Source organism: Sceloporus occidentalis, unplaced genomic scaffold, assembly GCF_023333645.1.
Source record: "Sceloporus occidentalis isolate IW3139 unplaced genomic scaffold, rSceOcc1.0.p SCAF_4, whole genome shotgun sequence".
NCBI classification, from domain to species: Eukaryota; Metazoa; Chordata; class Lepidosauria; order Squamata; family Phrynosomatidae; genus Sceloporus; species Sceloporus occidentalis.
Window position 1 is genome coordinate 137,398,852 of NW_028316984.1, and position 19,720 is coordinate 137,418,571.

At 41.2% G+C, this 19,720-nt stretch overlaps 1 protein-coding gene across 2 annotated transcripts; it reads right to left on the reverse strand.

Annotated features, from left to right (window-relative positions):
- Positions 1–790: 790 nt before the first annotated feature.
- On the reverse strand, positions 791–16,617 carry ATP6V1D (ATPase H+ transporting V1 subunit D). Of its 2 annotated transcripts, none has more exons than XM_089521692.1 (9): positions 16,432–16,617; positions 12,522–12,639; positions 12,254–12,333; positions 11,615–11,682; positions 9,783–9,827; positions 6,604–6,707; positions 4,890–4,956; positions 3,438–3,516; positions 791–1,444 (listed from the first exon to the last, which is right to left on the reverse strand). In XM_089521692.1, the coding sequence occupies exons 1-9, from the start codon at positions 16,470–16,472 to the stop codon at positions 1,300–1,302; spliced, it is 747 nt and encodes a 248-aa protein (XP_089377818.1). In that variant the 5' UTR covers positions 16,473–16,617; the 3' UTR covers positions 791–1,299. The 2 variants fall into 2 exon arrangements, with proteins under 2 accessions (XP_089377818.1, XP_089377819.1); XM_089521693.1 differs by lacking the exon at positions 16,432–16,617 and adding an exon at positions 15,679–15,798.
- Between the last annotated feature and the right edge of the window lie 3,103 nt (positions 16,618–19,720).

A 19,720-nucleotide genomic window follows, 5' to 3' on the forward strand; every position in this document is an offset into this window, starting at 1 on the left:
ACCATATTGTTCCAGATACTAAAACTCTGGAGCTTAACATACAACAACAGCAAAAACTGCTCCACTGCTTAAGCTCTTACACTGTCCTACATAACATATGAATTGTGCAAGCAGAACTTTATTATGAGTCCTGGCTTTGTTGCAATAGCCCCATGGAACAGTCATTCTGTGACTTGTGGGGAATGGGAGAAACATCTAGTTATGCTCCACAGACCAGAAACAGCTAGACTTTTATCTGATCCCTCATACTCTCCACCAATAGCAAGTACATTTCTATATCGCTCAGCAGTGCACTTAAGCACTCCCTAAGCAGTTTACAGTGTGTGAGCTAATTGCCCCCAACAATCTGAATACTCATTTTAGCAATCTCAGAAGGATGCCAGGCTGAGTCGATCCCGAGCCCCTGGCTGGCATATGAACCCACAACCTTACGGTTTGTGAGTGAGTGGCTGCAGTACACGCATTTAACCACTGTGCCACCAGTAACAGCAATTGCTGTTGGGGCAAACTATCACAACAGAATCATGAGCCCTGGCTTCAGTTGTTCTGGAGGGTAACAATACCAAACATAACAGTCTAAAAAAATGTTAACACCAGTGGAGTTAAACTTTTGTATGCCATGGAATGCTGATCATTCTCTTCATCAATTTAGCTTTCTTCATCATTGGGCAGTAAAAATATCAGAAATTACTGCAGAATATTTGGTGAGACTCAGAAAGAAAACCTGGAAGACAACTGATCCCTGCACAACTAATTTTGAATTTGTAATGGAAATTTTTGGCACGCAATCTGAATTAACTTTTTTTAATGATTTTACAGCACAGATGAGTTGACAGATACAGCCTAATACAGAAGTACTTTCTTCAGAAGAAAGGCAAATTACATTGAAAATACAGATACAGACTTGTTTTTACCAGGCTGAGGTGGCAAAAATTTCAAAATTTGCAAACTTACTACAGTTGATTTCACATTTCAACATGAAGCTTGTTAAAACAAAAATTTTCTCACAAGAATTTGGTAGTATGCAAGAACAGGAGAAAGGGAAATCTAAATATAGCTGAAGAGAAGAAACAAATGCTCCAGTTCTTTGCCAAAGGGATGAAAGACAATGGTTCTGCCTCATGCATGTGTTTAACTATTAAACATTAACCATTTTGCACAACAGAAAAATTCCCCAAATAATTGTGAGTAGAGAGTTCTGACAAATGCACCAAATCAAGAGTCACAATATAAATAACAGCCACTGCGTATCCGGAACAGTATCTGAAACTCATTTTGCTCAACTACACATACATGTAGCTATTCAAACAGCAGATCCTCATCTTTATCTTCTGCAAGCAAATTGGCAGGTTCATGGACTTGCTCTCCAGCAGCCCTCCGTAATGCTTGCTGTTTTTCATTCTTCTCTTTTATTATTTTCTTCTTTTCTTGTATCTTCTTTAACCTGCAGAGAAAGATTGTTAAAATTATTCTCAGTGTTGACAACATTAACTCTTTCCCCCCCTTCTTTAAGAAGTCTGATGAGACCACTGTCTGCCTTTACTCAAAGTATCCCCAATTTTTTATTTGCAGAAAGTCTAGGGTAATGAACCTTCAAGAAGAAGGCACATGACTGGAGGAAGAATGCAGGAGTTATAGCTAGACCTCATTTCCCATAATGCCCAATGTGTCACAAGGGAATTTTGCTACACTTGGGTCTGTATTAACTGATCAGCATGGGCTAGATAATAATAAAATCCTGGGGTGGACAAAACAATGGAATTAAGGTTATGCTTTACAAGCTCGGTTTACCCTTTGCAACAGTCGCCAGCCACATTAATTTGACTATTTCTGAGAAGTTTATTTTTTAATAAGAGTAAAAGCAGCAAATCTTTACTGTGAGATGGAATTAAAACATGGCAGAAAAGGAAAGTCTTTTAGGAGAATTTTCAGCAGCCTCACTGTGCCAAATTCAAATCCTATGAAAGTACAGCCTAGCATTCCTCCTTTTATATTGTGTTGTAGCACATCCTCTTTCACCATTTTCACTTTTTCTAGTACCCAATTCTAAACCTCACAGACTACTGGAAAGCTTCATATACATCTGCTGTCCTTGTGCATGCATGTTTCCTTAGGTCAGTGAGAAAAATCTACATGCACATTCCTTGGCATGTGCAGAGCTGTTCTGCTCATTACAGTGAAAGGGAAGTACTACTGACTGTTAGGACTACTACAACAACCTACATAATATTTTTTTAATAATAATTTTATTTGTATTTTTCCCGCCTGGATTTTGCCTGGATTGACGCAGAATTACAACAGTAAAATATCCATACAATAATAGTAATATCTAAAATGCATATTATAAAAACTGAGTCAACTAAAATTTAAATCACAACAATAAAATCTTCATTTAAAATACACTATTACAACCAGAAGTGGGATTTTCTTCAGCTCTTTATAGAAGGTTGGGTGGGTATGCCCGCCGGAAGAGATCCGTTTTTAGTACCTTCTTGGTGGGGGCCATGGCTGTGTATGCTCTGTAGGAAGTTGCTGTTAGTCTAACCTTTGAATAATCTAGTAGATTCTTCCCAGATGTTCTGCGAGTGTGGGGCAGATTATGTAGAAAGAGGCATTCCCTCAAGTAACTTGGGCCCAAACCATGTAGGGCCTTAAAGGTGATAACCAACATGATTTGGATGATCAGTTTCATAATTAATATTCATATCTGAAACTATTGAACAGCCCATATGCTTATGTTTCTTTGACCTGCAACGGCGTGAACACTGACCTCAGAAAGTAATAGCCAAGGCCACAAAACTGAAAGCTGGTAGAAACCACAAGGGTCATAGAATCACAGAATCAATGCAGCCTCTCCAGCTTCAGCATGTCCAGAATCTTTTTGAAGATTTCCAGAGAAAGAGATCCCACCATTTCTCTAGCTAATTGGTTGCATTACCAAACCGTTCTCACTGTTAAGTTCCTTCTAATTTTCTACTGAAATCTACCCTCTTGTAACTTAAAACGATTAGACCTAGTTCTACTCTCTGAGGCAGCAGAGAACAAGCCAGCACCCTCCTCCTTGTGGCAGCCCTTGAGGTCCTCCAACAATCCATCAAGTAGTACCATATTTGTATCCATTGGCTACAACTGTTTCTTTCTCAGAAATTCACCAGGTGCCACTTGAGCAGCACTGATCTAGTACCTTCATGCAGGGAAAGTATCCTTGAGAGACAACCACCCAACTTGGATTTAAAAGCCTACAATGGAGAATCCACCACCATTCAAAGCAACCCAATCCTGTGTCATAAACAGCTCTTAATTGTATAACAAAACATATAACAAAAACATTCAGCTCTACCATACTTACTACTCAGGCTTAGCTGGCTCAGTAGTTCAATATCTTGTACCTGATGTCTACAAAGGAAATTCATTTTTCAGATTACCAAGTCACTTACCTGTAGAACTCCTCTCTCTCTCGTTCATCCAACTCTGTTATGATATAAGACAGTGTACGTTCAATCCTGGGAATAATCACTATGGAAAAGTAAAATTGTTGTTAGTAAATGAGGTGGCAGAAAATATAAGGAATGCCATGCCAAAACTTCATTGTTCTGATGACTGAAAGATTGAGTTGTAACATATTTAATATCATACACAAAGATTTTGTGATTAGATATGGTGCTGGTACCCTGATCATAAACAGGTAAGTGTAAAGATATTTACATAGATGCAAGGACTTCACAAGACTAAAATAAAACTTTCAGGCCATGTTGGTCTCAGAGCTAGATGTTAAAGTTAGCTGCATAACAAAGGAGTCACTGGCCAATGTATAAGAAAGCAAAGAAAGAGTTCTTCCTGTGGTGAGGTAACCTAGGAAGAAAATGGGGCTATATGTAAGCAACTATTTCAATCATCTGTAACATCGTTGGTCCTGGTCGAAACTTTTACCTGCATCAGGGATGGAGGAACTTTTCTGTAGTCCCTGAAACCTACCACAAGTTTGCAGGACCTTCTAATTTTTAAAACAGCCGATGTGGTAGTTTGGATCCTCTTCTCACCCACTACCTCCATAAAACCAGGAAAAGGGGGCAGTTTTAAGCTAGAATCCAGAGCCAAAAGTGATGTGACTTTCCGTTGCAGAATGGTGCATCCCTTTGCATTGCCAACCCTGATCTAAACCAGCAAGACAAATTTTCACTTATATCTGAGTGATCAGAGTGGGTGGAATGGTTTAGGCATAATATCTACACAGAGAGAGTACTGAATTAAAAATACACAGAATATAATCCATAAAACATTTCTGACTATTCCAATCCCAGATTCCCTGCTCAAAAAAAAAAATGTTTCCAAAGCATTATTGGAATGAAATCATTGTCAACACCATACCACCCTGAATACAGCCAACCTCATCTGATTCCAGAACCTAAGAAGAATGAAAGACCACTAGGGCACTTCAGGCAGGGCTAGAAAAGACTCCAGTATGAAACCTGGAGAGCCACTGTCAGACTGACAATACTAGGCTAGGTAATAGTCTTTCTGAATATAAGGCAGCCTCCCATATTCCTAAAAGCTTGAAAACTGGACTGTAACATCTGGAGTTGTATGCAAAAGCAAATTTATGCTGGAAAGATTTTTTTTTTCTGCTAGACTTTGTCCTCTTCCAAATTAGTGCTATAAAATGAGGCTCTGGGAGTGCTTCCCATTACTAAAATGCTTAATATGGCCCACATTAAAAAGCTCAGATTTGTGAATTACATTACAAAGCCCAGATAACCAGATGTAAGGTGGGCAGCTGCCAATTCTAAAGCAAGCACAGAAATGATTCATTATTTTCTATATTGCCCAAAGCTAGAAAATATGTCCTATGTATGCACATCAGCACTTAAGGATTATCCCTTTTCACTTACCATGTTCAATAGCATTTACACGCCTATTTGTTATCTTGATAGCTTCATCCAGTGTAACAAATGAAGTCTATGGAAAACAAAACACCTGAGTACAAACTGAGGCAGTATGTTGTGTTTATTGTTTGATTTTTTTCAAAATATGCATGGCAGGTTAGCTCTTGGAACTGTACCCTGTTGCTACAAACATGTTCCTATAAATATCACAAATTTTCATTACTAAAAAGGGGCAAAATGAACTGGCATGATGCTGTCTGATCATTCACTTGGCTTTTCACAAGCAAAGGCTCCTAAAGAGAGCATATTCCAGCAGCTGACCATCCTGAAATGAGTTGTGCCTTCCTCTCACCTTAATAGAAAATAATAGTACAGACCTTTGAGAAGCACCCTATAAATACAGTAACTTCTGGAAAGGTCATTCCTACTCCATATCTCATATGTCATGTTGTTCTCTTGCTCTTCTTTGCTTTGCAAGACCTGTGGATGAAGAGCAACTATGTCCCTCTTCCCAGATGGCACTCACTGGAGATCTCAGCAAGGCAACACCTGGAGGGAGGAGTAAGACTGGGCCCCTTGTTTTCTCTCCCATCCACCACAATAGATAATCCATCCTGTAGTTTGGGTTGTTGCACCTTCTTTTGTATGTGCTACTGCATCTCCCTACTCATGAGGAGCTGCTGCTTATTGAGGAAGGGGGAAAAACAGACAAATTTAAAATTAAACTACAGAGGCAAATTGCAAGAATTATTGCTTGGGTTGCTGCACCTGATTATAACAATATTATAATCAGCTTTACACAGCTGAGCCTTCCAGTCTGAAAACTTTATCAAATTTTTAGATACTCTCCCAAATTATTAAACCAAGATCAGAAAGATTTTACATCTATAATTACTAACAGACTGAATGCCTTTATCAATCAATTTATATATCTTGATCTATTTAGTTTCATCCCTCAAAGAAACTTGGTTGGTGCTTTAAGGTGACTTTGGCCCAGTACAGACTGCCGGTTTGGCCTGGAGCCAATTCTAGGGTGCCAGAGCGCACAGCATCCACATGCTCCGGAACCCTATCATGTAACAGTGGCACCATGTTTACACAGCGCTGTCCACATGGCGCGTGTGTCGATGACATCTCATGCACGCCGTGTCCAAAGGGGGCGGCACACGCATGACGTCACCACGATACCCCAGAGCACTAATGGCACCTTGGCAGTGTCACGGGAAGGAACTGCATTTCACAGCCCCTTTTGGGGGAGGATTGTTGCCGGGGCAACGATTCGAAGAAGAGAGGGGCAGCCTCTGGCCGCCCCTTTCTTCTAATCTGTACCAGGCCTTTAATATATTCTGCAGAAAAGAATAAGACTCCAGTAGCATCAGTTGCCTTAGAAGCACTTAAAGCTTTTGATCATCTGGACTGGTAATATGTTTGAACTCCATGAACATCAACGGTACTGATTCTCAAAGATTTTCACCATCCTGTGGTACCAGACAGTGATGCACTCTTTCACTTCTGTTACAAGGTTTTTAGGGGATTTCACTGCAGGGGCTGAATTATAAAGGCTAAAATCTATTTTTCTCTTAATGTAAAGCATTTCTCTATAGTGTCGCTACTACCTTGCACCATCCAACCACTTCATCTGGCTGGAGTACATTACCCAATTTCTCTTGCCTCATAGTGCATCTCAGAGACCGTGGGACAGTTTTCTGTCTGTACCTACCTGAAGTGAAGCCAGTTCTACAAGGAGTTCTACTGCTTTGGCATAGTTCCTTTTCAGTTTGGCCAGCTGCTCCCCACCTCTGGCTAAACCAGTCAGCTCATAACCTGAAATCATTCACCCAATAGAGTTAATAATCTTGTCAAGGTGAAAAAGCAACTTCCAAATATTAAATTAAGTAACCAGGAAACATTATACAAGATACAATGTTTTATGCATGAGAGACATGCCCAACTAGATATCTCAGTTCCCAGTCCTAACATGGTAAATAAGAATAGTTATAAAGAGGGCAGCTGAAGGACTGGGTGCTGAAGAAATGGAAGAAACCCTGAAATATTTGATGTCTGCTCTCACATATTGCCTCTCCTCCAGGACATGAAAGGAACTCACAGGATAAAAACCGAACAACCCAGGTAAAAGTTGTGAAAAAAATCTATCCAAATCTGTAGACTTGATTCTTGCTTGCCTACAAAAGACTCCATTTTGTTTCTTAACCTTGTTTTAGTTGGCAGTACATTGGTCTGTGAAGTATGTATACTTTATGTACCTTGTTATCTATTTGGCCTTTAGTGATGCTAGGAAGAGCACAAGGTCTTGCTCATTCCTGACAAATGGTTTTAATGGAATTGTAAAATGTGTATGAATACCATAGTGTAAAATGTTTGAATCTATAGCAGTCCTGATGGACTAATGGACGTCATCTGAGTTATAGCCAGTTACTGTTGTAAAACTGGTATAGTTTCTATGTTGGCTTCAAGTCTCTTTGCAGTACTACGTCTTTTCTATATCTATCTGATTGGAATCCTATGCTCGGGGGTTTACACGCTGCTGTAGGTGTGTAGATTTAGAAACAAAAATTTTAGCTTCCTTATTTTAGGCTAGTGGTGGCAAACCTATGACACGCATGCCAGAGGGGGCACTCGGAGCCCCCTCTGTGGGCACGGACACCATTGCCTCAGAGGAACACGAGCCCCAGACCCTGATTGGTCTCTGGCAGGGGGTCCGGCTCTCCGTACCAGCCTGAGGCAGCTCAGGGCCAGAGTTTGGCCCATGGTGGATGCTGCATCTCTACGTGATAACCATGTCAAGGTTCATACATGGGCAGGACAGGGCGGATCTGGCCACCTGTTGATTCCACATCCCTGCTGTATCTGGGTGCACACCGCATCCCATTAGTTGACCCTGTCCCTCGATCTCCATTTGCTCCCTGTCAGCCCTGGTGCTCACGTGGCTGGAAGAGAACATGAAAACTGCTGAGTGGACAGGCTGAGGTTTCCTTGGCTACACCAGAAAGGAAGTGTGGGAAGGGCAAGCAGGAGCGAAGGGCTGGTCCCTGCTCTTGACACAGTGGCGGCGCTGCTGCTGCTCCTCCTCTGGAAGGGATGGGAGCGTGTCGGGCCTAGTGGAGTGGAGGCTGCTGGCCTGGCTGGAAGCTGCTGGCCTTGCATCTCCTCTTTGCTTCCTTGGTGGTGCTGGTGCCGCCAGTCACACAGGCTATGAGTCAGGAGAAGAAGCGCTGCCTCGGGTAAGCAGAAGGAGGCAGAGAGAGGATGGGCCATAGAACAAAGTACAGCGACATCCATAATCCACAGGCATCTGAGGAAGGAGGCTGAAGTCTGTGATCAAATTCTTCTCTTTCAGTCAGCCTCAAAGGTGCTGCAAGATCCCATGCAGACTTATTTTCCAGACTAGCATGGTTGTGACTTTGAATCCCAAATCCACAAAACACACCTTTATTGTGTGTATCTGTGTTGTGTGCCCAAGTTGTTTTTGACTTATGGTGACCCTAAGGTGAAACTATCAGGGAGTTTTCTTGGCATGTTTCATTGAGAGAGGGTTTGCCATTACTGTTATCTAAGGCTGAGAGAGTGTGACTAGTGTGTGTGTGTGTGTGTTGTGTGCCTTCAAGTCGCTCCTGGCAACCCTAAGATAAAACTATCATGGGGCAAGCTTTGTCAGAGGGGAATTTCCATTGCCATCCTCTGAGACTGAGAGAGCATGATTTGTGTGTTGTAGTGCCTTCAAGTCATTTCTGACTTATGGCGACCCTAAGGTGAAACTATCATGGAGTTTTCTTGGCAAGTTTCAGCAGAGGGGAGTTTGTTATTGCTAGCCTGAGGCTGAGCGTGTGCACCTTGGGTTTTATTCCTGGAAATCCCTCCCCCAGAAGTCCTGCCCTCCCAAAGACGGAGGTTCCCCCCTGAAGTCCCCCCCTCCGCCACCAGGTGACACCCAATATGGGAACACCACTGAATTTGAGCACTTGGTCTCTAAAAGGTTTGCTATCACTGTTTTAGGCTAATTGTATATTCTTGTTATGGTTCTCTGTACTATCTGGTTGTCTTTTTACTATTATGCTTTACTCTTTTATAAATATATGTTCCTCGGTTTAATTTGGGATGTGTAGTATTGGTAGAATTGGGTCAGTTCTAAAGTTAAGCCTTGGCTGCATGATTACTGCTACTTAAAATGCTGTTTTATATTTGGCTTGGAGCTGCCCTGGTTGCAGCAAGCCTCAAGAAAGTCCTAAGAGGTCTGAACTCTTTCCAAAACTGAGCTGGTATTTATGCTTCGACTTTAAAATAAGATTTTTTAATCATTAAACTATTGGCTGGTATAATTTTAATCTCTGTCTAAAAGGGGGATTGTAAGAACAGCAGTTACACAAACAAAACTTAAACCCATAAAGAGCACACATGCTGGTCCATAGTTACAGTCACCCTAAAGCCTCTAAGTAATAAACCCAAGGTGTGATTTAAAGTAAAGGGGCAAGGTGAATAACAAGAGCCTAGGGCCTGATTCTGGTTGAAGCAATCCAGTAGTTATCTACTGGCTGGTCCAGCAGGTAGCCTGAGCAGGTACTCTACCTGACTTCAAATAAAGGAATTTTGAGTTTGGTCAAAGGAGTCAGATATTCAGATTTAGGTGGATAAGGTAGCGCCTCTGGGGATGAGCCTAAGGTGCTATATACAGACAGGCCATGTATGGTTCTTTTACATCTACTTCTTGCAAGACCTGAAGAATATTTACAGAAAAGCTGTAAAAATCCCATGTAATCATTGGTCTGCTATATCACAGAACTATAATATACAAATATAATTCCAGAGCAATTAGATAAACATAAAATAAGTTTACAACAAAGCATTAGTGAGATTGAAAGATAATAGTAACTTCTTACTTACTGTCCCCTCCTTCCTGATAATGCTCAAAAATTGGCAGGGTCACACCTGTAAACACCACACACAGGAGCTTGTATAAGTAAAACATTCCTTTTCCTAATTTCATCTTTGACTCATTTCTTTCTTACAGCTCCTTACTGTAACTTTTGGATGCTCAAACTGCCTTTGATTCAAGGATACTGTATATCCTGGTTTATAAGAGCCCTGGTGGTGCAGTGGTTAAATGCCTGTACTGCAGCCATTCACTCAAAACCACAAGGTTGCGAGTTCAAGACCAGCTAAAGGGCCCAGACTTGACTCAGGCTTGCATCCTTCCGAGGTCGCTAAAATGAGTACCCAGACTGTTGGGGGAAAATTAGCTTACTTGCTAATTAGCTTACTTGCTGTTCACCGCTATGATCTTTGGAATAGCGGTATATAAATAAAACAAATTATTATTATTATTATTATTATTATTATTATTATTATTATTATAAGGTCTCCTTGAACCAGATGTTCCTGATTCACAGGAAACTATCTTAACCTACCCTGGAAGTCCGCTCTTATGTCTGGCATATGAAGTATATATAATAACAATACATAGCTTATAGCATGTTCCAGTTCCAATAAACCATGGTTTATTGGACCAGATGCATTACTGGTGAACTGAAACACAGTGTGTTAAATGTTTCTTCAAGAAAACCTAGTTTCTCAATGCATTCAGAAAGCTATTTCTACAAGTAAGTGAATAAAATATTTTTAAATTTTTAAAAAAATGTTCCTATGCATTGGCAACCATAAAAAGTTATTCTATATTAAATTACAAAAAGAGGATAAATGTCAAACAATTTGGCAGAACTACCCTGAACTCTATGTGAAATGAAAAGGCTACATCAATAACAAGGAACACAATGAACTACTATTTCATTTTGCTATATCCTCCTTTCTTGCTCTTTTTTCCTCTCCACTATGTTTTTAGTATCCTGTTCTCTTTACTATACCATCCTTCTCCTTAATAATGCAGTTGTAAAAAATAATTTGCACTAAGAGAAAACACATAATTTAAAGCTGTAAAACAGAGCTCAGTGTGTGACTGATGGGTGGAGAGAAGAACTGCACATCGGTAGTAAAAGTTTTAAAAACAAAATAATAATTATTAACATTTTAAACCAAGCAAACATCAAGGCTTTCCTGGGACTTAAATAGGGTCACCAGCAAGGTGTCAAGACCTACAACTACACCCATCATGTTTTTGCTCTCATTACTGCCAGATTATGAATTACAATGGGTACTGAGTCCCAGTTCCTCTTCACTTTCTCCTATGATGATCTCTTCAAGCTTCCTATTATTCAAACTCACCAACAACTGAGGAAAGATGAGAAAAGATAAAAGGAGAATACTACCAGCATAGAATATGAAAGAAAGAGAGATACTAATTAGAACAGTCTTCTCTTTCCTCTCTGCTGAGAATGTCCGATTAAAGCTCCTCTCTGAAAAGGGTGAGATCACTAACAAGTACCTGTGCTGTACCTCAGTAAAAGAAGAAATGTGGGATGGTAAAATAAACAGAGACAATTAGGCCTGATGTCAGAGTACAAGGAGAGGACGAAGACTGTATCAAGGGCCTCTCTGCCTAGTGATCTTGGGAGTGAAAGGATGAGCATGTTTGCATGATTGGTATAGAGGTTTTAGTGAAGATTATGTAGAGATCATGTTTTTTATCATGTTCTTTGTAAAGCGGATGATCTGTTGCAGTAGTAAATACTATAATCGTTCACACCCTACATTGGACATTTTACAACCTCTTCCTCCTCACCACCGTTTTTGTGATTATTCCTGTTCCAGAACATACTGACCTGCTACATTATCTTTCTTTGCTCTGATCTTGACCTGAGCTTTGTTTACATTCTGAATCACAGTAGTACTGCAGAAACAAGAAAATTCTTCATTTTGCAATATCATAAACAATACATTCTCAAAATATCATTATTGTTATGTTTACTTGTATCCCACTTCACCCCAAAATTAGGACTCAAAGTGGCTCATAATTTAAAAGAACAATTTATTAAAATAGAATTACACTGTATGCAGTATTAAAACAATTCACACCTCAAGTTAAAATAATAACATGCAATTAAATAAAAAGCTCTTAAGAATGTGTGGCAAACCAAGTGCCAACCAGTTTGATTTATTTTTCAGGAGGTTATCATGGTCATGCTAACAAAGAATAGCTTTTAAAACCTTCCTCTAGCACATACTTCACAATTCAACATATGAGACATTGTATGTCTTTACAGAAATTCATCCCACTTACTGGGTGGTTGTTGTTTGCCTTCAAGTTGTTTCTAACATATGGCAACCATATTGCAGGGGTTTCTTGGCAAGATTTTTTCAGATGGGTTTTGCCATTGCCTTCCTCTTAGCCGGAGAGACTATGACTTGCCAAACATGTTACATGGATGTCTCCAATCACACCCCAGATTTGCAAGCCTTACCTGAAGTCTCCAGCCGTGAACTTTGCTTCTGCAAGTGAAAAAGCAGCTTCTCTCATTACCTCGCCCATCAACATCTTTGTCTGCAAATAAAACAAAAAGGGGCACTCTTTTGAAGACTACTTCACACAATGGAAGTTAACTGTACTGTAGGATAGGGTTATCATTATCATTATTAGAAACATTCACCATGGTTATGACAAAAGTTGAAGTATTATAAAATCCAGTTAAAGAATTAGCTGATAAAACAAATACATTAAAATAACCCCACCTCAATAATTTTCTTCAAAATCTGTCGGAATCGTAAAGTCAAAGCATCAGACTTTTTCTTCAAGAGGTTGCGACCTGTCTGGGCTCCTTTCAAACGTGCTTTCATGATGGTCTGAGCCCTGCCAAAAATCAGGAGACACATACTTTTTTTCCCATCGCTTCAGATTAAAAGGACCAGAGACAAAAGTATTTCTTGTTCCTAAAACTGGCACAGAACCTAAGCTTACATTTAAAACACATGATTGAAAGCATGCCTATTTATTGAAAGAATTAACCAAATTCCTGGGTAAGTATATGGGATGTAGGCATTAGCCTGCAAACCTACATGCACTTACAAGAAACTTTGCCCTGCACTAAATACGCAAGGATTACAACTCTTCTTTTTGTGGGGAAAATTTTACAGTATTCAGAAACACCAGCAGAACTTCAGACATGGATAACCATGTATGTTCTCCACTAATAAAAAGACATATAAATTCAGCACTACTGAGCTTCTCTAGGACCATTCAAACAAGCCAATGAGAGATACAGTGCATTCTATATTTCCCCAAACTGAGATCCATGTTAGAAAGTCAACATACTGGGGTGAATTGATACTGCATAATTACAGCAGCTTGATCTCACTTCAATTGCCATGGTTTCCTCCCATGGAAGTCTGGCATTTGTACTTTAGCGACACACTTAGAATTCTAGATTAGTCCTCTAAACTGCAGGATTAGAGCTCTCTGGAAAGGAATTCTAAAATATAAATCCTAGGATTCCACTTCTTTGAAGCCATGTATGTTAAAGTGATATCAGTATTGAATCACTGGTGTCATTCCTGCATAGTGCATGTAGTGTGGATATACCCTGGGGTAAAGCAGTAAAGTCTGAATGCAGAAATGATACCAGTGATCCATTCACACTTGAGCCTGCTTCACAACTGGCACGTAATGAACACACACTCTAGCTCTACTACCATACTTTTTCAAGTGGAGACTAGTTCCCCCAAATGCATGTAAATCAAGTATAATGACTTAAAAATTAGCTATATGGTGATCAACTTTCTGTATGAAAGCTATAGCTCAGTGATGGCGAAGCTATGGCACGCGTGCCAGAGGTGGCAGTCAGAGCCCTCTCTGTGGGCACATGTGCCATCGCCCCAGCACAGAGTTTGCCAAAGATCGTTACTAGAAAGCCAAAAGGACATGGTACTTTGCACCAAATAAGTGGGTTTTGGGTTGCAGTTTGGGCACTCGGCCTCTAAAAGGTTCACCATCACTGCTACAGCTTCTACAGTCGATCCTCCCCATCCACGGATTCCTTATCCACAGATTCAACCATCCATGGCTTGAAAAATGTTCCAAAAACATCGGAAAAGCAAAATCCAACCTTTGTCATTTTATATGCACCATTTTACAACACCATTGTATTTAATGGGACTTGAGCATTTTGATATCTGCAAGGGGTCTTGGAACCAAACCCAAGTGGATACCAAAGGCCCACTGTATATGCAAGTTGCATGCAAGCTGTATCTGCCTCTTAAGACAGCTGCTGTGTCCACACGCAAAAGACATGATGTCTATGGTCCAATCCACACTGCAGAAACAATCCAGTTTGAGACCGCTTTAACTGCCCGGGCTCAATGCTAGGGAATTATGTTTTGTGAGACATTTAGCCTTCTCCATCAGAGAGCTTTAGGGCCACAACATACTACAGTTCCCAGGATGCCCTAGCACTGAGCCAGGGCAGTTAAAGTGGTATGGATCTATGACCATTTTAGAAAGGTAACCAGGGCCCCATAAAGACAGGCCAAAAATAAAGCTGCTTTGGGTCACTTTGAAGGTATGCTGTTTAAATGATGCATGCGTCCTAAGAGGCTGGAAGCCGCACCAAAGTCACGCTCCAGGACCAGGACTAGAGCGCAGCTTTAGTGCAGCTTCTGGCCTCTGAAGATGTATATGTCATTTAAACAGCATATCTCCAAAGTGACCTGAAGCAGCTTTATTTTGGCTTGTCTATTCAAGCCCTTCAATCACAGAAAGGTCCTTAGCTAAAAAAGCATATTAACCAAATGGTGCTTGTTAAAATGGAGGCAGATGTGTGCTTCACACTTCTGCAGTAACTGGTTTGTTCCACTCTGTCTCTGTCTTAGTCTACCTCAGTCACTGGCTGGAACAAGATTCAGCAGTCTAGTGTGTATTCATTTAAACAAAAGTACTGTTTACCATCAAGAATGTCATGACATCCTACTTACGAACTAGGAACAGATCATGTTCTCTCTTTCAGGAGGCAGGAACAACAAAGTTCTTAATAATTTTGTTCATTTCACAGTCCGGTTATTTAATTTTTCTCTACTGGCCAAAGTCATATTTTGACAGTAGAAAGCAACATTGACATTTGCTATTACAAACTACCTTAAAGGGAAGGAAATCACTTTCAGAGCTATTGCTCAATTAATACAATAACAAAAACACCATTATTAACCAAATTCATACTGGCTGAAACCAACAGCAGCTATATGCTATCATATCTGGAAAATGCCACATTGAGAGCCACTATCGACCAAGACTGGGCTAGAAGAACCATTATTCTGATGCAAGTCAACTTCCTGTGCACATCTGTACTATTATTATTATCATTATTATTATTATTATAGTTTATTTCTGTAGTGCTGTAAATGTACACAGCGCTTTACATACAAAAAACCAAATCAATAAAAATATAAAACCTGCCAACGGCATACAATCTACAAAATACATATAAACACTAGGTAATAATATAAAATAGTAAGATGAAAGCACAAGGACAGAATATATTAAAATCCAGGCTCCAGTACTTGTGCCATGACAGACCCAATGGCAGCCTTGTTCCATAGGTGCCAATGACATCTGACTGTATGACACAGCCTTTCCTCTTTGATCCTGGAAATGACATTTTCCACTTCCCCATTTCCTCAGGCCTCCAGACCATGTTTGTTGGAATATGAGGAAAGGCTCTTGCAATGGCAGAAGGCAACACTTCCATGCCTCCAATACTCTTTGCACTATTCTTGAGACCTTGCTCAGGGCCAGGCAGTGGGTCAGGGGCTGCGCTAGGACCTGAACAGGCCTATGTTGTCCCACATCCCATGTATAGATCCCATGTACACATATATACATACGCACAAACACACACACATATGCATATGTTGTTGTTGTGCTTTGTTGTGTCTATTGCAGGGTTTTCTTGGCAAGGTTTGTTCAGAGGAGATTTGTCTTTGTCTTCTTCTGAGGCTGAGAGAGTGAGACTTGCCATTTGTTTCTCTGTCTCTGACTGAAAGAGAGGCTGGGTATAAATAAAGCTTTTATTATTATTATTATTATATATTTTTATCCCGCTTTTCTCCCAAATGGGGACCCAATAATACAGCTCTTGACGCTGCTTCTGAGCAACTGCAAGCTCCATCCTCCTCCTATGGAATCCTGGGATTTGTAGGGTTTCTTTTACAAGCCTGCTTGGTGTCCCACAAAACTACAAATCCCAGGATTCTGGAGGATAATGGAACCAGGGCATTTTAAAGCGGTATCAAGGAGCCTTATTCCTTGGCTGCATCCAGACTGGAGAAATAACCCGGTTTGGCACCGCTTTAACTCTTTGTCTGGCTTAAGGCTATGGAATTCTGGGAGTTGGAGTTTGTTGTGGGGCCCAGAGCGGAGCTCCCAGAATTCCCAGAATTCCATAGCAAGGAGTGAGACAGAGAGTTAAAGCGGTGCCAAACCGGGTTATTTCTCCAGTCTGGATGCAGCCCTAGGATCACAGGTGACCAATTAGCCTCCCTTGAGAGACAGAGAAGAAACAATGCCGCCAAATTGTGGCAAAAGGGTGGCAAGGGTCAGTTAATCCGTGGCAGGTTGAATGAGGAGGGAGGGAGGGAGGAAGGTGCGACTCACATCCGCGAAGGGAAGATCTCAATCCTGTCCTTGCCCGACATCTTGACCAAAAGGAGCAGCAGCGGAGGAGGAGGAAGAGGACCTCTATCGGGAAAAGTGCTCCTTCCCTCTCTGAGCCAGGGACAGGGGCACGTGACCGGCTCTGTCACATGACCCCGCCCTCCTTCCCTCTGGGTTGCCAAGGGCACCGCGGCCTCCACTTCCGCATCCCCCAACCTAGCCCCGCCCCCTCTCGCCCAGCAGGTCACGTGCCCCCAACTGCCGAAAACATAGAGCTACGAAAAGTGGAGAGAGAGAGAGAGAGAGAGAGAGCTAGTTGTTGCACCTTTTGAGACTTAACTGAAAGAAAGAATTTGGCAGCAGGAGCCCTTCTAGACTCCAGTCTCCTTCCTCAGGTGCATAGAATAAGGTTTTGCAAGGGACTGTTATGGAGAGAGGTGTTGAGCAAAGTGCAGAGAAGCAATTCCAACCGAAACAATTCCAAAGGACGTAACCAAGCTTTTCCAGACCTTTCAGGGCACTGATAAAGAACTACAGAAAAGGGGCTGTTTTGAAGCCAAAAAGAAACAAGCTGGTTTTGATCATGTCATTAGAAACAAAACTGATTTTGATGATGTTACAGTATTAGACATTTCGCAGAGAATAAAAGCTAGGAGAGCTCATTTCATCATCTGATTAAGTTTACTGTTGCTTTGCATAAAGTATTTCTATCTGGTCACTGAAGACCTCCCTCCAGGAGCCCCAGAGCAGTCTTGTTCTGCCTTCCACAATTCCTCTCAGAAATAATGCGGTATGACATTACTTTTAAGTGCTGTAGGTCCATCCTATGGAATCCTGGGATTTGTAGGCTTACAAGGTCCTCCCTGTTAAAACGCTTTTGGCGTTGCTATGTTGCACAGCGTGTGAAGCAACACGTCAGCGTATGGCACCAGAATCACCACCTTCATGACTGTAGTCAGTAGCTTGTGAGCTGGAGAAACACCTGTCACTTTCTCAGTGTGCAAAGAGACACTGCGATCTTCTCTCAGATTAGGCTTCTGTTCATAGAAGAAGTTCCACTGTGTACAACACTATATACATTGACACCATCCACATCAGTAACAACCCACTCTGAGGCGCACACTGTGCCACTCTCTCTCAGTGACAGTTGAGAATTGACAGCGGACAGTTGCATCAACATTCCAATTTTGGATGCTGACACATATAACTGCCACTAGAGCTGTAGATAACTGGCACATCGACTCCACCTAGTGGCCACATCCATGTCATTTTCTCAGACCCGTTTACCAAGGCCCTGGCACTGGTGCCTCACAAAACTACACATCCCAGGATTCGGTAGGATGGGCCACAGCAATTAAAGTGGCGTCAAACTGCATTATTTCTAGGGTACAGATGTACTCTGGAGGGCCTGAGTTTAAGGATGAGACAGTCTATCTTTTGGATTTTTTATTTTATTTTTGGTTTTCAAATGTTCCTTGATCTGAAAGAGATCTGCCCATTTATAAAGTGAGGCTGGCATTGTCTTGGGTTCCAGTCTGCCCCCTCACTCTGTCCCAAATGTAAGGGAGCAGTAGGCAGGCATTCCTGCTATTTCTCAACCAGGGCTTCTTTTAAAATCAAATTTTAACTTGTCATTTCCTGGAATATAGCTGTGTCGCTCTGTTTCAGCACAAGCAAAACGGAAGAGCGGTGGAAGGCCTCTTCTGGCATCTTTGACTAACGGTGTTTGTAGATTTCAGAAGGGTTGCCAATTTCCAGGGAATTCCCCGAAATGCGGGGAATTTAATTCATTTCTTTCCATGGATTTTGACTGAATGATAATAATAATAAATATTGGGAAATTCCGGGGATTTTGGATTGTGGTAAAACATCCCGGGGAATACCTTTGAGGCGTGTTGGCAACACTGGATTTCAGTCCACTTCCTCTTCGCACATACTGAACACACTATTCCAGTCCATTGGAGGAAGTGGGTCATAATTCATGAAAGCTCATTGTAAAATAAACATTTTTTCCTTACAAATGACACAGGAATCCCCCTCCCCTTTTAAAAATTCAATTAAGTATTTAAAAATGCAAAACAGCTGGGTACAAGTGTTGAATTTAGCTGGAAGCAGATCTGATCTTTAAGAAAGATTTTTGATACAAATCGAAATTAACCTCAGCTTTACCTGTAACATTACGCAGCCCTTCAATCTGCAGCATTGGGGATGGGCTTTACTACCATTGACAGACTGGGATTCTTTCAAAGGTTTCCTCCTTGCCTTTGTTGCTGTTTTTTTTTGTTTTCCAGTCACAGATATGCTTAAGTTTCTAGCCAATCCATTACTTTCTGAATAAATCTGCAACCAGGACTTGGGGGGATATCTGTAAGACTCCAAGTAGTTTCACGTAATTATCATTATTTTTCTCTACTTTTCTTATCCCTGTGTGGGAAAGCTGTTAAACTGGACAGGAAGCGGCACCAGTAAAGTTCCCTAAAAGAGCTAGGCTTCGAACCCTGGTCTCCAGATTCGTGGCCCAACACTCAAATCACTGCCACACTGGCCTTCCCTAAACTACACACCCCACAATCCCACAGGCTGCAGCTGTGGCAGTAAAAGTGGAAGAATGACGGAGCTATATATTGTATATTATAAAATGCAAAGATATACAACTCAGCATGAAAAAATTATACAAGACATTACCACATATGGATGTGAGAGCTGGGCGGTTAAGAAAGAAGACAGGAAGTAAATCAATTCATTTGAGATGTGTGTGGTGCTAGAGGAGAGTGCTGAGGATCCCATGGATAACCAAAAGGAGAAACAAATGGGTCCTGGATCAGATCAAGCAAGAAATATCCCTAGAAGCCAAGGTGACAAAACTAGACTGTCATACTTTGGACACATCATGAGAAGGCATGAATCGCTTGAAAAAACAAGAATGCTAGGAAAGTGGAGGGGAGTAGAAAGAGAGGGAGGCCGCATGTTCAGTGGAGGGACTCTATTAAGAAGAGCAGTGGAGGACAGGGGTCTTCTTGGAGGGGTCTCATCTGCAGAGTTGCCATAGGGGTCGGGATTGACTTGAGGGCAGCTAACAACATAAATATGTATGTGTGTGTATTATGCATGTGTGTGTATTATATATATACACACACACACACACACACACACACGTATGTAGAAATTGTTTTAATTATATTGTGTGTGTGTGTATTCTGCTGCAGGTGGCAGCCATAGCAGTAAAAGTGGAAGAATAGAGCTGTACTATATATTATATGTAGTTTTGTATATATGTGTGTGTATTACA

Bases quoted from the DNA above. Each gene is read 5' to 3' on its own strand.
- ATP6V1D (XM_089521692.1), bottom strand. From the start codon at position 16,472: ATGTCGGGCAAGGACAGGATTGAGATCTTCCCTTCGCGGAT. The intron at 12,640-16,431 runs GTGAGTCGCACC...GATTTTTGGCAG, and splicing joins GAGATCTTCCCTTCGCGGAT to GGCTCAGACCATCATGAAAG. The intron at 6,708-9,782 runs GTAAGTAAGAAG...GAATGATTTCAG, and splicing joins TTATCAGGAAGGAGGGGACA to GTTATGAGCTGACTGGTTTA.